Below are 15,654 nucleotides of genomic sequence, written 5' to 3' on the forward strand. Positions count from 1 at the left end.
TCAATCCACAATCATTATACCAGAAACCAAGACTTGATTGATCCGAAGTTTGTTAGGCTGTCAAAAACACATAATACATATCTGTATTTGGGTATCAAACTCTTTAATAAGTTGCCATTGACAACTTAAGAGACATTTCTTGTAAAAATATCTGTGTCTAAATGGATTAAAACATCAGTTTTTTCAGAAATATATTCCTGTACTGTAAGTGGTTGTATTTTCATGTAATCTGTGCCCTATGCTCTGTGGCTTCTTAATTATATGTGTTAGATAATTTTATAAGCTGTATTCTTGTAGGCCATTGTTTAAATTTATGGGTTTATATTTGTATTTTAATTGATCTAATGTATGTTTTTAGGTATATTCTATCTCACTATGACTGTCAATACATTTTTCTGTGGGATTCTTGATTCTTGAATACAGTCAAGTAAAATAAAATAATTTATGAGCATTTCTCTAAATAGAAGTCAGTTTAGTTTCCATTAACCTCATAGTTGTTTATCCCTTTTATTTCCATCCTGATTTGTTAATTATTATTATTTGATTAAATTTCCAAAGCTGTGTTTCGAGCAAGGTCTTTGCCACAGTAGAATTGTGTTGATTACCAGATACAACAATTTTATAATATATTTTATATATTCTTGATGCCAAGTACCTGTACACCATAATTACTACTGTGACACAAAATATACAATTTGTATCCAAGCACTTTAACTTAGGACTAACTATTATCAGGTCTCAAATTTTATGTAGTTTCAATTTAATTAAACGTTTTTAATATTAGATACAAAATTATGTACCTTTTTTAACTTTTCCGAAACATGTTTCAGTTACGACACAATTGACCTAACTGATATCCGTTTTGGAATCTGCACTGATTTTTCAACTAGCAATGAAGCGGAGAAGAAACTGAAGAGCAATGGGACCTCCCAAGAGTTTGTGTGTGAGTTGTGTGACGTGAAAGCTGTGTCGGAGGATCAGTTCCAGAATCACTTGAGTGGAAAGAAGCACAAAGAGAAAATGGAGAAAAAGAATAACTCTGATTCATCTGCTGATGTTTCTAAGTTAGGTAGGTTCATTTAATGTCAATACTTGAAAATAGATCAGACAGATTTTAAGTGTACTGACTAAGAGAAGAGAGGTAGCTGCTACAGAAAAATTTAAATTATTCTTGTTAATTTCGTTTGAGAAAGTACAATGAATGTTTAGAATGTAAATAGGTGTTTTGTTAACAAAGTGAGATAAACCCATTTTATTAAATACATTTTAAAGCCTCATTGATATTTTTCAATGTAATCCCTGTTCAAATGCAGGGATTACATTTACCATAGTGTGACACGATTTTTGTGGAACTTTAAAGAAATTTGCTGCCTGAGATTTTAGTTACTGGTTAATGCCGGCGTGAAGTTCAATGTTTCTATCAAAGTACTGTGTTGAAAGTCAGGTATTGATTGTCAAGTCTTGTTAAATTAAATCAACAAGAATCTTATCATTCCTGTCCCAGAAAAAAGATGCCTTAATTTTCTTTCTGGCTAGCAAAATTTTGAGACAATTTCTTGGTTTTGTGGGTGAATGCATTTGTTCCCATTCTATAGACTACCTTTTCCTATAGCATTTCCTTTATATCATAAATCAGTAAATTCACATCAAAACCTTTTTCTTTGTTTGCCTTTACAAGTATAATTTCTTTCACCAACATCTGATCATAAAAAATTGGTTCCGTTTTTTTTTACATTCTCTTGTAACTTTTCAAGTCTTTTTTCATCATATTTTTAAATTATTCATTAATTTCATGTGACTTAATTAGGTGTGTACCCTAATTCTGTAGATGACAACAATAATTTTTTATTAAAATTCTTAGGCTTGATCTACTCCAATTATCTTGGACATGTATTCTCTAACAGGCTATTTAATGCAATTCCACAGGTTTCCTCTGAATTGGCATTTTCTTCCTTATGTAACTAAAAAAAAGATATTTAATGAAAGTAATGTTTTACAACTTTGTGACTTGAACTTGAGATGGATCAGCCTCCAGCTTATAAATTCTAGATGATTTGCATTCCCTCAATGTTATTACAAAATCTTCTCCACAATGCCGCTTAGTTCTCCTGGTGGATTTGGTGTGCTGGGACCACAAGATTATAACTTCCAAGTTTCATTATGGACAACACATCTTCAAACAACACATCCAGTTCCCAAGTACAATGAATCTTATGTGATAAGGTCTCACTTCTTTTAATTTTTATATATCACCAAATACCCAAGTCAGTTCCTCTGGGGTTTCTGAAGATAAACATGTCAGGTGAAAAGTTACCTACAGTACACGTGTTTATGATCTGATGAGAGATGCCTCAAAAGAGACATGCCATTCATGGACTCAGTTACACAATACAGAATAACATTTATCACAGTATTAGATGTGCTCACATTGGTGCCTCTGCTGTCCCAGGTGATGTAGTTAATAGGCGAGTATTAGATTGAGGACGCTTTTTCTTGTTAGTGTGAGGCTCTGTACTCTGGTGATTCTTATAAAGACTCTGAACAGGCAGTTCATCAATGAACAACAAGAGTCTGATGTTCCTCCACCTTTTGGTCGCCAATAAGTGTCCAGTACTTGATTGACAATCCAGGATTCTGTTTCTCAAACTGGTCAATTGCATACACAGCATACTTCTTGGCCAGCAGCTTGTCATTTCTGAGGAGGACTTTGGTAGATCAAAGGAGATATCCTTAACGATAGGTGATAGTCCTAACGATCACTGCCCCCCCCCTCACCTTCCAAGACTCAACCTAGATGCTAGTATCTTGTTGCTTCACTGTCTAAAGTGACCATTCAATTCCCCCACCTGCTTCACCAGCACCAAGTCACATTGATGACGACTTTCAGCTGGCCGTCTGATCCTTGAAAGGAAGCCTTTTTCTTGCCTTTCTCTGGACACTGATCCTATTTGACTTTAAATTAACTCTAAATAATGTTTTATATTCTTTTTTCCTTGATAGTTTTTAGATTTGCTGGAATTTTGTATTAGTGGAATTTCGGATTGAAAAGTGAAATTCTAATATATAAGGTAGATTGTGTTATTGAGAAATAAGATTTTCAACTGTGTGCAATTATTACTATTTCTTTCCTTTCAGCTAGACCATACAAGTGTTATATGTGTGAGGTATCACTGGAAACATCCTCTTTGTTCAAAAAACATATTAATGGAAAACGTCATTTAAAAACTCTTTCTAAACGGAAAATGAACAAAACCGGCCCTGGTAAGTAAACTCTTCTTTTCATTGTGCTTCTATTGTAAAATATAAATTTTAAAACAGATGTTTTTAAGACATTGTTTCTGGGTCAAAATCAAATCTATCTTATTAAAATTGTTCAAAGGCCCCAGTTGCACATATAGTAGTCATTTTGTTTGATTTTTTTAGTATTTTTTAGCCAGTAAACTTATAAATTTGAAAGCCATTTTAAATATTTTTACAAGAATAAATTTAAAAGGGTTAATTGGATAAAACTGTTGTAAAAATGATTATTTTTATAACAAATTTAACGATGCCTGAAATGAAGATAGACCAAAGAGTAAACGAAACTTTTCACATTTTTATACTGCGTGACTGTTGGTAACAGTTCTGTTGAGTTATTTAAGAAAAATGTTAGAACTATTCTGTGAACAGTTAAGTAGAGACATTAAATTAAAATAGCTAAAAAATTCATATTTACAGAATGGAAAACTTACTGTTTATTAGCTGTTGTAACTTTTTGCAAAATGACCAGATAATGGAAATATTCGTTGTTCATTATTACTATTATAACATTATTATTAATATTATAACAATGCAGAAAACAAATAAGATATCACCTATTACTCTTAATTTTATTAAAGAGGAATTCTTTTTATATTTTTTAAAACCGTAGTATTAGTTGGATGATTGTAGTATTGTTATAAAAGATCTTTTAGCCGTGTACAATGATGAAATTGAAACATGCTACCAACTGCAGGGCACCATAAAAAGTGGCTAATCTTGTTTCTTTCTTTACCAGTCTTAATAAATGAGGTATCATTAGATTGCTATGAAAATATCTAAAACATAATTTATTATTCTGGCAAACGTTTGATACATAACCTTTTTAAAATTAGTTATTCCTGTATAAATAATTTGAATTGGCACTATATTGGTTTCAGATCTCAGGAATTATTGACTAATTTCTTTAAGTTTTCCTACTTATAAAAAACATGATTAAACTTATTAAAATTATGTTCTAAACTTAACGTGAAATTCTATATATTCAAATAAATAAATACAAGAAAACTTAATGATAAAAAAATAAATAAATAAATAAAGCATAACACTTTCAATCACCTTTATAGATGTACCAAGTCATTCCATTTGGAGAATCGTTGTAATGAGTTTGTGACAGCTGTGGAGTGATTCCATTCATTTCACTGTGTCACGTCCTTTATTTTAGAATTGGTTTATTCCAATGTGATTAAGTTAAGAACATATCAATTAACAATCAGTGGTTGAAATTCTGATGATGTTTAAAAATATGGTATACTCACCATATGTTATGGTGGTAATATGGTATGTATGTATGTGGTGTATGTATTTATGTATGGTGTGTATGGTATGGTGGTGTATGTATGTATGGTTTTTGTAAATACAATTCTTAATTCTTGAAAAATATTAATGTGTAGTTTAATTAGGATCAAAATTAAATGTTGATAGTTACATAAAAACAGGATAAATACAGAGTGTGCATATTATTTTTAAAATCTATTAATGGAATGTGTAGAGTTTGAACATTTTTTGTGCATAAATGGGCAAGTAATATAAAATCAAACGTTTAAACCTCTTCATGGGATACCCGGTATATATTTTTATTACTAGAAATTAATATTGTGGTTAAATAAAAACTGTAAAAAACATTTTTACAGATTTAAAAGGTGTAGAAGAGAATAATAATAATAATGCAGGGTAATAAATAATGTCTCACTGGACTCGATGCAACATTTAATAGTTTTATGCTCATAAATAAATGAGCAAAAAATCGTACCAATCAGTTCCGCATTCGTTGCAATGTTCGTGTTGTTGCAACTGTTCCAATTGGATCAACTCACCAGTCGTGGCGCTCCAATTTGTTGCAATGATCGCGTTGTTACAGCAGTATAAGTTTAATGCACCTACTTGTAACCACGACTCAACACCCCATAGTCCCTCCAGCAACAAGTTCCTAACCCCCGCCCTGAGACGACACGATCCTCAATACTTCTGGTATCATTAAGGAGAACGTTCATTAAAGGAGAACTGGTATCACAAAGGCGAAAAGTCCGAACAAGATAAATTGAGATAATGTCTCAATTGTTTACCTGATGAGACAAAGAGAACACCACTTCATCTTGATTACATTTGTTTGTAGTCCAGGTGTCTGATGTCGAAACGATGTAGAGAGAGTTCATTTTGAGCTTCTACGTCACCGACTTTTTTGGATCTCTTCAGATGGATGTTGATTCCAGATTCCAGGTGTCAAATCTGTCACAGCGTTAGACTTCAAATGCTACACTAAGTGGAAGGTGAACTGAAGCTGAATTTAACATTCTTATTGAATGAACCCTTCCCACCATTTCTCTACGTTATGTGTAATACATACTATCTTTTTACATTATAGAAAAATATATTTTACATCATGTGATGATTGTGTAGGAGTACAATGCTCTATATAAGTAGCACTATCGGCCCAAATCTTTTGCTTCCAAGTTTAATATTGAATTTTTATTATGTTTGAGAGTGGCATTTGATCAAATCAGATGAAAAATTTACTGATTTTTTGCAGCTGATGTCATGTATGAGTAAACGTAAAGAAATAGTTTGCTAATTACAAACATTCAGTAGGGATATAAATTGATCGTAGAACTAATCCTTGCATAGAACTTTCCTCTTCAATTATTGGTATCAGAAAACTAATATTATTTAACCATAATTTAAAGATGACTTAAAACTTGGCACACAGGTTCGTTTGGGTCTAAGGAAGAACTCTATTAATTTTGGAGTCCATATACGATATTAAAGATGAAATAAAATGCTAAAATTGTTTATGTTGTTCTTATGGTTAACCGTGATGGCAATGAGAAAACCACAGAACTTTGTAAACAAACTGCACAAGCATTAGATATTTTATCATGTGGCATAGTGGTAATACATGTGATAAAGTTTCTCTGTTGAATTGGTTGATACATCTTTCTTAACGTTGTGTAGAATCCTTCCGTACTCCATTGTATCAGTTCATGGTTCTGATAACCAGCTGTTGCCAGCTGATAACCAGGGTGTCAGGTGCTACTGGCTGTACTTACTTTGGCTAATAAGATCAATGAAACATGTATTTAGTTACTAATTTGTAAATATATCTAGTTTTATTGTTTTGTTCTGTACACAGAAAGTGGTGTAAGGATTTTTATTATCAGGAAAACAAATAGCAAAATCTTGAACAGTTCTCAGATTTAAGAATAAAGATGTTCTAACAATGTTTCAGATATATGTAAAGTGTGTAATCTGAATTTCACATCATTTGAACAATACCAAATGCATTGCAGTGGTAAAAAACATGAGAAAAAATACAAGGAACTAGCTCAAACAATCACAGCTCCACCAGGTAAAATTTTATAAGCTATTAGTCTCTGTACTGTGCTGAACATCCACTCTCTGAACCTTGTTTTCAGGATAGTTTTGTACAATTGTCTTGAATTTTAATTTTTAATTGTGTGAAGAGAAACGGAGTCTGTTTAGCACATATGCCTTTGTTTGTAAAGATATAGTTAAAATATCTTGGTGGAAATTCAATTACATGAAAAATTAAATTTATAAGACCTGTAAGTCAACCTGTGCCTCCACCCACAAAATTAACTGCTTAATAACATGGACGTGAAGCATTTAATTTAAATTACATACCAAAGACTTCTGAGATAAGTGATGGTCACTGAGAGATATTTGTATCTTATGTTCTATTTAATAATAATTAGGTTTAAAGTTTAGATAGAGTAGTGTTTTTGGACACACATAAGGTCATTTTCATAAACACTAATGAAATAACTTGAATTTATGCGCAACATTCCATGATATCTAATTGAACAGATCCGACAATTTCAATAACACTTGAACTATTTTAGGCCACTGTAAAAGAATCCTGAAGTAGCTGTCCGTAGCCTTCTTAGTAAAAACACTTGTGATAATTTTGACAGATGAACAGATGAAACCATATTAATTTGAGGTTAGCTACTTACCATTTCAGTGTTTATGCAAAATTACTCGTACAACACAATAGTACATAGTAGCTTTTACGTTAAAAAAACACAAATATCCAAACTATCACTTATATTTGCAATTAGTTTAATTCCTTAAAAGGACACATATAGCTGGTTCGCCTTTGTTTGCATCCTCGGTATTTATTATTGTCATAGCTCTCCAACATCTTTTCATTATATCATCTTATTTCTTTTGTTCAATCTATGAAATTTACAAATATTTTTGTACCTAATCGGTATCAGTTAAACTGTAAATAGCATGAAAATTGAAGTATTACTGCATATACAAGGTCTGTCCAAAAAGTATCCGACCAGTAGGCAGCCGCGGCGTAACCGATCGGCTTGAACCAGTTACTGGAGGGGAGAGGTGAGCCTACTCCTTCCCATATTAGGCATTGAGTACGATCCGGTCACTCAGTGAGTTACAGCGCTCTGTTCCGTACAGTACTGCCGTGTGTGCGCGTCGCATTTCAATATGACTGAACGTGTTGAGCAGCGTATTTGCATTAAATTTTGCCAAAAACTTAGCCATTCAGCATCAAAGACGATTATTATGATACGGAAAGTTTATGGTGACGTGTCTATGGGCGATACACAAATAATAGAGTGGTTTAGGGGGTTTAAAAATGGCTGCATATCAGTAGAGAGTGATGACCGATCTGGCAAGCCTTCAACGGCCAGAAACGCTGAGAATGTTGAACGTGTTCGTGCAGCAATTAATGAAAACCGTCGATTGACTGTCCGAGAGCTGGAAGAAGATTTAGGAATACCAAAATCGTCAGTTTGTAACATTTTACATGAAGATTTAAAAATGAACCGTGTTTTGGCAAAATTTGTTTCTCGGCTGCTGACGGAAGACCAAAAGAACTGTCAACTTGAAATCACACAGGACAATCTGGATTTGATAAAAAGTGACCCAGGGCTATTTTAAAAAAATTATTACTGGTGATGAGTCATGGGTTTATGGCTACGACCCTGAAACAAAGGCTCAATGTTCACAGTGGAAAACTCGCGAAGAGCAACGGCCGAAAAAAGCAAGACGAAGTCGAAGCAATGTCAAGACAATGCTGACAGTTTTTTTTTACCAGGACGGCGTTGTTCATCACGAATATGATCCAAGAGGCCAGACAGTGAATAAGGAGTATTATCTTGAGGTCCTAAGGCGGCTACGAGATGCAGTGCAAAGGAAACAACCTGAACTGTGGCCAAGCCGTGACTAGATCCTGCACCACAACAACGCGCCAGCTCATTCCTCAAATCTTATTCAGTGTTACACAACATCAACCAACTACGACAGCCTCCCTACAGTCCTGACATAGCTCCTTGTGACTTCTGGCTATTTCCGAAATTAAAAATTCCTTTGAGAGGAAAAAGATTTGATAATGTTGAACAAATAAAACAAAATGCGACGAAGGACCTGTTAGCCATTCCGCAAAATGAATTTAAGGAGTATTTCCGGAAGTGGGAGGAGTGTTGGAATAAGGTAGTGGTTTGTGGAGGGGAGTACTTTGAAGGGGACCAGATTGCCGTTGCTGCCGAGTAACGTCAGTTCATGCCAGATGTCAAGGTCGGATACTTTTTTCACACACCTCGTATTTATGTGGTATTATAACAATACAAGCAGTGTCACTAAAAAATAAATACAAAACAATAACTGTGCATTTTAGAGGCTTGCCAACTATAGAATATATATTATATAACCTTTTCTTTATATATATATATATAAAGCTACTAGCAGTTACCCACGACTTTGCACGCAATTTCCTGTTGAAAACCGGACAATATATTCATGTATTCTTTTTATATGACATAATGAACAGTCCTGAGATAAGCAGTAGTCACTCAAAGCTATTCCAATCTCCTGATCCATTTTAGATTTAAGTCTAAAGAACAATGTTTTGGGATCCTCAAGTCGTAAAATGAAACAGTTTTTATAAGATTCATATTTCCCTCCAACATGCCATAATAATTTATTGAAGTTCTCCGACAATTTCAATAACAATAACAGTTTGCCTCTTTGTCTCAATGATGAAAGTGTATTTACAACTAAAAAGTTGCTGCGTTAGATATGAGTCTGTTCCGGTCATCAAAATTCAATCGCGGTCTAATCTATTTATGGTTCCTCAATTGAATTATGCTGTTGCACTAACCAAAAAAATGGTCTCATATGTTGGTTTCGGAATCCAACTTAAATTAATTTTGATGCTTAAATGATTTTGATATTTTCACAGATTAATAAATATGTATAAGGATATATGCTTCTACTATAAGGGCAAGAGTGTGTTATACCCATTTTGCTTTTCTTCAACTACAGTAAAAATGCCATTCATAATGTCAAAGGAGCTAACCAGATTCGATTACCTTATATGCAAACACTCACAGCTTTGTACTATAAGGTAGTTTTTATAACAGCATTTCTATGGCATTAGATGGTTTATTGATCATTGGTGCAATTAAAATTTAAAATTAGATAATAACTTCGTCTTTGCAATCTGCATTATGCACTCTACTGATCAAGCAGTTTACAATCTATATATATAAATGCGAATGTTTGTTTGTATGTTCCGTTATAACTCTGGAACCAATGCACGAAACATCGTGAAATTTTGTACAGTGATTCTACACGTTCCTGGAAGTAACATAGGCATACTTTTAGAGAGGGAAACATAGATTTAATTAATCTTTTAATTATAAATTGTTGTTGATGTTGGTGTGTTTTATATTTGATCCGACAAACTGCGCTACGACACGTAATACAAAGCGAACTGATACTTAACATCTGTTAATACTTTCAGCTGAAGTTCATCAAAGAGGCAGAAACATTTGTTTACATTTAAAATTCAGAAAATGTTTATTGTAAAGTGCTTGATCAGTAGTGTAATGCAGGTTGCATAGAGGACGTCATTGCCTAATTTTAAATTCAGATTGCACCAATGATCAATAAACTATCTAATGCAATGAAAATACTATTAAACGCTATTATGAAAATAACCTCATTGTACAAATCCGTGAATGTTTGCACATAAGGTAATCGAATTTGGTTACATCGAAGTTAAATGAAAAGAGCTGAAAGAAGACACTTTATGATCGAAATTGGGTTTCTTTGATACATTTTCTTGAAGGCACACTCCTAAATAATACTGGAAATATCTTAGACATAAAAGTAATTTTAACAGACTGAATTTGATTCTTTATAACCTAATTAGTTTACCGAGATTCATCCATATACATTTATTGTTCTGAATAACTTATCAACACCTAGCAAAAACCATGAATGATAGAGGCAGGAATATGTACCACCTTCACAATGCGCCCAAGAGGCTCACGAAGGAACGACTATCAATTATCTCAGCAATGCTTAAAATGTGATAGAAAAAGAATAAGTGAATATAGTGTACTGTTTTCAACGGGAAATTGCGTGCGAAGCCGCGGGCAACTGCTAATAATTAAATATTTTCTAAAATTTTAGTTTAAACAAATTTTTCTACCTCTTTAATGAACTTCAGCTGAAAGTGTTAACAGCTGTTAGGTATTAGTTCACTTTGTATTATGTGTAGTAGCGCAGTCTGTCAGATCCCATATAAAACACTCCAAAATCAACAACAGTTTAGAAATAAAAATTGGCTAAATAAACAATTTAAATTGGATCGAATTGTAAATCTGAACCATTCTCAAATCCCCTTCAACACACACAAAACATTTCGTCAAAATCTGTCGAGTCTTTTAGGAGAAGTTCAGTGACATCCACACGCACGCAAGAAATATATAAATGCAATTTGAAATTTTTGATTGATTTTATTGCTTCTTGAGATTAGAATTGTCTAGGTTAGACTGTATGAATTTTATAAGTTACCATGATTACCATCTGTCTAGAAAAATATTTTTCTTCTATTAGCCTATTGTATATAATAGTATATGTGAAAATGTATGCATTCTTTCTTAGTTATTTAAGACTGGTTTTCTGGTAGAGTCTTGGCACATGTAAACATAATTTTATCTTCTTTATCTAAAAACATACAATTATCTTGATTCTCGTATCACCTTGTTTTCTTTTTCAGTGGAAAAAGTCTCAATCACATGTGATTACTGTCCATATGTAGGAAATGATGAGGAACATAAATGTGATAAGTCACTGCTAGAGTTGGACTTCGAAGGGCTGGATAAGAAGTATGTGTGTTTCAATTGTAACATGGTGTACGAAAATAAAGAAGCTTATGAAGAACACAAAAATTCCAGACGACATCTTCTGTGTGTGCTCAACAAGGAAACTGGAGATAAAGTTGTAGAAGAATTAATACATTTCTATTGCTTTATCTGCAAAGTACAGTGTCGTAATATGCAAGCGTACACGCACCACTTATTTGAACCAAAACATCTGACTTTGTCTACTGAGGAGTCGGACTTGGAGAATAAGACTAACCTGTACGTATGCAGTATGTGTAATATAGTGATGGATCAGGAGGCTAAGGAAGGGCACATTTATGATAAAAAACATTTAAGAAAGTCTCTACAAAATGATACATGGATAACATTGGCAAGTCTGGTACAAGAAAACATAACCACCACAAACTTTAATTGTCCTTATTGTAATGTGTCTTTAAATTCATTTGTTAAATACTCTGAACATCTCTTGAGTGAAGAGCATATTAATACTATGATTGAAGATAGACTTAAAGGTTATAAAGTACCACCAAAATAAGTTGAAATTTGGAACATTTAAACTTACATAAGCTCATATATAAAACATTTTTATAGAGATGTGTTTTAAAAGTTTGTAATTTGATGTTTTTATATGTATTGACTACTTATGTTTATTTTAAATAAAAATTAAGATATAGTATATTGAGACTTTGATTTCAGATAGACTTACAAATTATAATGTGCTATAGTAAGTTGAAGAGTGATGTTTAAAGCTGGAACACTTAAATTATTAAATAAAAATATGAAACGTTTTAATGAGATGTATTTGAAAAGTTTACTGTAATTTGTTGTTTATATGTATTAACTACTTATGTTTTTTTTTATAATTGTATATACAATTTTATTTAAAACATATTGAGACTTTGATTTCAGATTACAAATTATAATGTGCTATAGTAAGTTGAAGAGTGACGTTTAAAGCTGGAACACTTAAACTTATTAATTAAAAATATAGAACATTTTAATGAAATGTATTTGAAAAGTTTGCTGTAATTTGGTGTTTTTATACATATATAGTTATTTTTTTATTATTTTGTGTAAAATATAATTTATAAATTTAAGTTGCATTTATAACAGTATTGCTGTGTGACTGTATGTCACCATCATTTATTGTTTACAATATACTTCTGGTTATCTTAGCTAAATGGCACTTGCACTTCCTTAGGACTTAAAACACCTTCGAACTCTGATTACATAGAGGTCATAGAAAGAGGTTGGTTATAACTATCATAAATCATATTTAAACCGGAAAATACAGTTTATTAATGCAATAAAAATGATTTATGATTCAGTAAAATGTTAGACTTTTTACTGTACTTTACATACAATCACTTACCACCAAAGTCTTCAATTGATTTCTGTGTCATACTTTTGTTCCTCTTCTTAGCGGAAGTGTAACACCAACACTGTAGCATCGTTATTTCGATCGCTGTGCTTTCTTCCTGTTGCTGGGTGTATTCAAGCACTGGTACAATTCTTTTTAAACCTTCATCAAAGAAAACTTTTGGACCAGCTTTGTTTGTTTTCTCCTCTTCTTTAACATATTAATAATATGTTGTCGTAATAAAATATTTTGTTATGATTATGAAAAACACTAAATTGTTATTTTATTCAATATGGAGATTATTTTATAAGTTAATATGATATCTTCCTCTTGGTAAATGAGTTACGAGACTTTTTAAGTCTATCGGGCAACTTGAATGGACAATTGGATGTTCTAAAGGGCAGATTATCGTGGCTGTTTAACTTCTTGATAAACCATGAATTCCTTTTGCATCTTACTCCATCATTTGTTGATATAATGTAAGAACGTGTTCCAGTCTTAATAATCTAACTATGGAGTAATATGACATTTGCCAGTCTGTTGATTCTCTCCTGTAATGAATGTGGGCAACATTTCTTTATTCCTGTTCTGTATGAACTGTTCTTGTTTGTAATATCAAATATTATTGACTAATGCCAGTAATTTATTTTTGGCAGTAATTGCTCTTCTGTAGATGAGAGTAGATTTTGTGTCTACGACCCATGAGCCTCTAAGATGGAGGACCTAGTGAACATTTCAGAAATAAAAGTTAAAGGTCAAGGTCAGAATCATCATTGTGACACTTTTTTATGAGTATTTTAACTTTCTAAACATAGTGCTCTGCTAATTTACTTGATCTTGGAAAAAGATGATTAAAGTTCCATACTTGTTCAAACGTGTAAAACTCAAAATAATTGCGCCCTATTGCCTTGCACAAAAGTCTCAAGAGTTTTTAAATGCACTCCTTATGTGTACTGTGAAGCTTACCATTAAAAAATTATAGCAGTCCCAAATAAACGCTGAAAACAACCGGTCCTCCTAAGGAATTTACTTTGTCCAGAGTGCCAAAAATTTGTGCAACACTCTGTTACTATCATAAAGTAACTTCCTTCGGCTCATTAACATAATTTACAGAGCGGATCAACCCTAAACATGCTGACTCTATAAAGATGTTTCCTCAGATCTCATGAACCATAATCAGACCCACAACTTTAGAAGATAGTAATACACTTAGGATGAGTAGATCAGGCGTTTACTCTGCAGGAAGGTGACTAGAAGTAGCCTTAGACTCCTTATTGCATGTTAAGTGTTAACCCACTTTGAGGCAACATCATAGGATTCACATCTAAGTCAAAAGTCAAACTTTATTAACTTAATCATTAAGAATAGTTATAGCACCAATAAAAAGATCATAAAAACAAACTTTATGATTTACAATGTATAAATTTTATAATAATATTGGTACATTTATAAGTCCTCTGTAAGAATTTGTCAATGTATAAAAGGGTTAGCAAGCCAGGAATTCAGTGTTGTCTTCAGTCCTAATCCTGTCTTGTATCTCAAATCCGGGGGGAGGCTGTTGTATATTTGATTTCATATGTATGTAAGTTTTTTTTCTGTACAATGTGAGAGATGATGTCTCAAAAGGCGGTATGTTGATGCATTTCTGTTGTTGTGTGGTTATGTATGCTGTAAAATCTTTATTGGTGCTCTTGGTCGAGATAGGCATCTCTGCAGCGATGAAGTGGTTGGAATCCAGCTAGTGTCATAATACCTTCTTTTTGAAGAGTCATAATTCTTTTTAAGTTCATAGTGCAGGTGCCACCCCACTAATGGACAACCAGACCATACCTCGCATTTGATTCAAAGAGTAAAGTGGACTGTTCAGGCTGTTTCCATGTTACTAACAGACTTAATCCATCTATTTGCCAATACGCTTGTGTTAAACTTCTTACTTAAGTATAGTAATGTTACGGGTGTTTGTTACATAAAACATCGTAACAGGGCGTTTTGTATCCAGATAATTGTAATTCTTGTGTACTCAATTTGATACAGAGCCACTGTTAATTTGTTCTTAAAGTATTGGAATTTTATTAATAAATAACACCATTTAGTTATTTCTATTGAGACTCAGGTTTGGAATTTAAGCTTTAAAGTCTTAGTAGTTAAAATTAATTCAAACTCTTAGAAAATACTACTTGATCCGAGCTCGGAATATCACTCTGAATAATCCGATCTTCAAGTACTTGTACAATCTTTTTCTGTAAGTGTTAGACTTGTTCTTTGTGTGTTTTTACTTTACATGTGTGATATTATAATGAAAGTAAGTTATTGTACTTTAAAAAATTTGGTAAAATAAAAAATAAAATCTTGAGACTTTTATTTTTAAACCCTGTAACGACTACTCCTGTCATCTCCAGTCAAAATCCAAACTTTTACACTCAGTGTGAAGTCTGATGATCATACCTTATACACTGTGTTTGCTAGAAAGTTTTAATTTTTATAAATGACAGCAACTGTATGTGGAAGAAAGGCTACAAATAAGATTTTTAAATTGCACATCATTTGCCATTCATTCACAATTCAGAATTGTATCGTAACAAATATCACAGTGACAAATAACATAAATATATAGATACATGTTAAGTGGCGTCTCATTCACCAACCTATTGGCAAGCATCAGCAGTGCAGCAGTAGTGCAGCAGCAGGACTGAGACTACCAAGCAGACACTGTTTAGCTATTACTTACAGTGAATACTAATTCTGGTTAAGTTCACTATGAATACTTTTGGACCAGAATCAGCTGAATGTTTTAATCAATGTTAATAATTAGTTAATGTTCGCTTTATTGTTTTGGTG

At 32.7% G+C, this 15,654-nt stretch overlaps 1 protein-coding gene across 1 annotated transcript in view; it reads left to right on the forward strand.

The window, feature by feature from the left end:
- The window catches only part of LOC124362264 (zinc finger protein 346-like), a 48,443-nt gene extending 33,274 nt beyond the window's left edge, over positions 1 to 15,169 (forward strand). The window contains exons 6-9 of the mRNA XM_046816617.1: positions 831 to 1,069; positions 3,136 to 3,261; positions 6,524 to 6,643; positions 11,351 to 15,169. Coding sequence (XP_046672573.1) covers positions 831 to 1,069; positions 3,136 to 3,261; positions 6,524 to 6,643; positions 11,351 to 11,991 — 1,126 coding nt within the window. The 3' untranslated portion in view covers positions 11,992 to 15,169. The remainder of the gene's footprint in view (positions 1 to 830; positions 1,070 to 3,135; positions 3,262 to 6,523; positions 6,644 to 11,350) is intronic.
- Positions 15,170 to 15,654: the final 485 nt, after the last annotated feature.

The sequence above is a fragment of the Homalodisca vitripennis genome, chromosome 5 (assembly GCF_021130785.1).
Source record: "Homalodisca vitripennis isolate AUS2020 chromosome 5, UT_GWSS_2.1, whole genome shotgun sequence".
NCBI lineage: Eukaryota > Metazoa > Arthropoda > Insecta > Hemiptera > Cicadellidae > Homalodisca > Homalodisca vitripennis.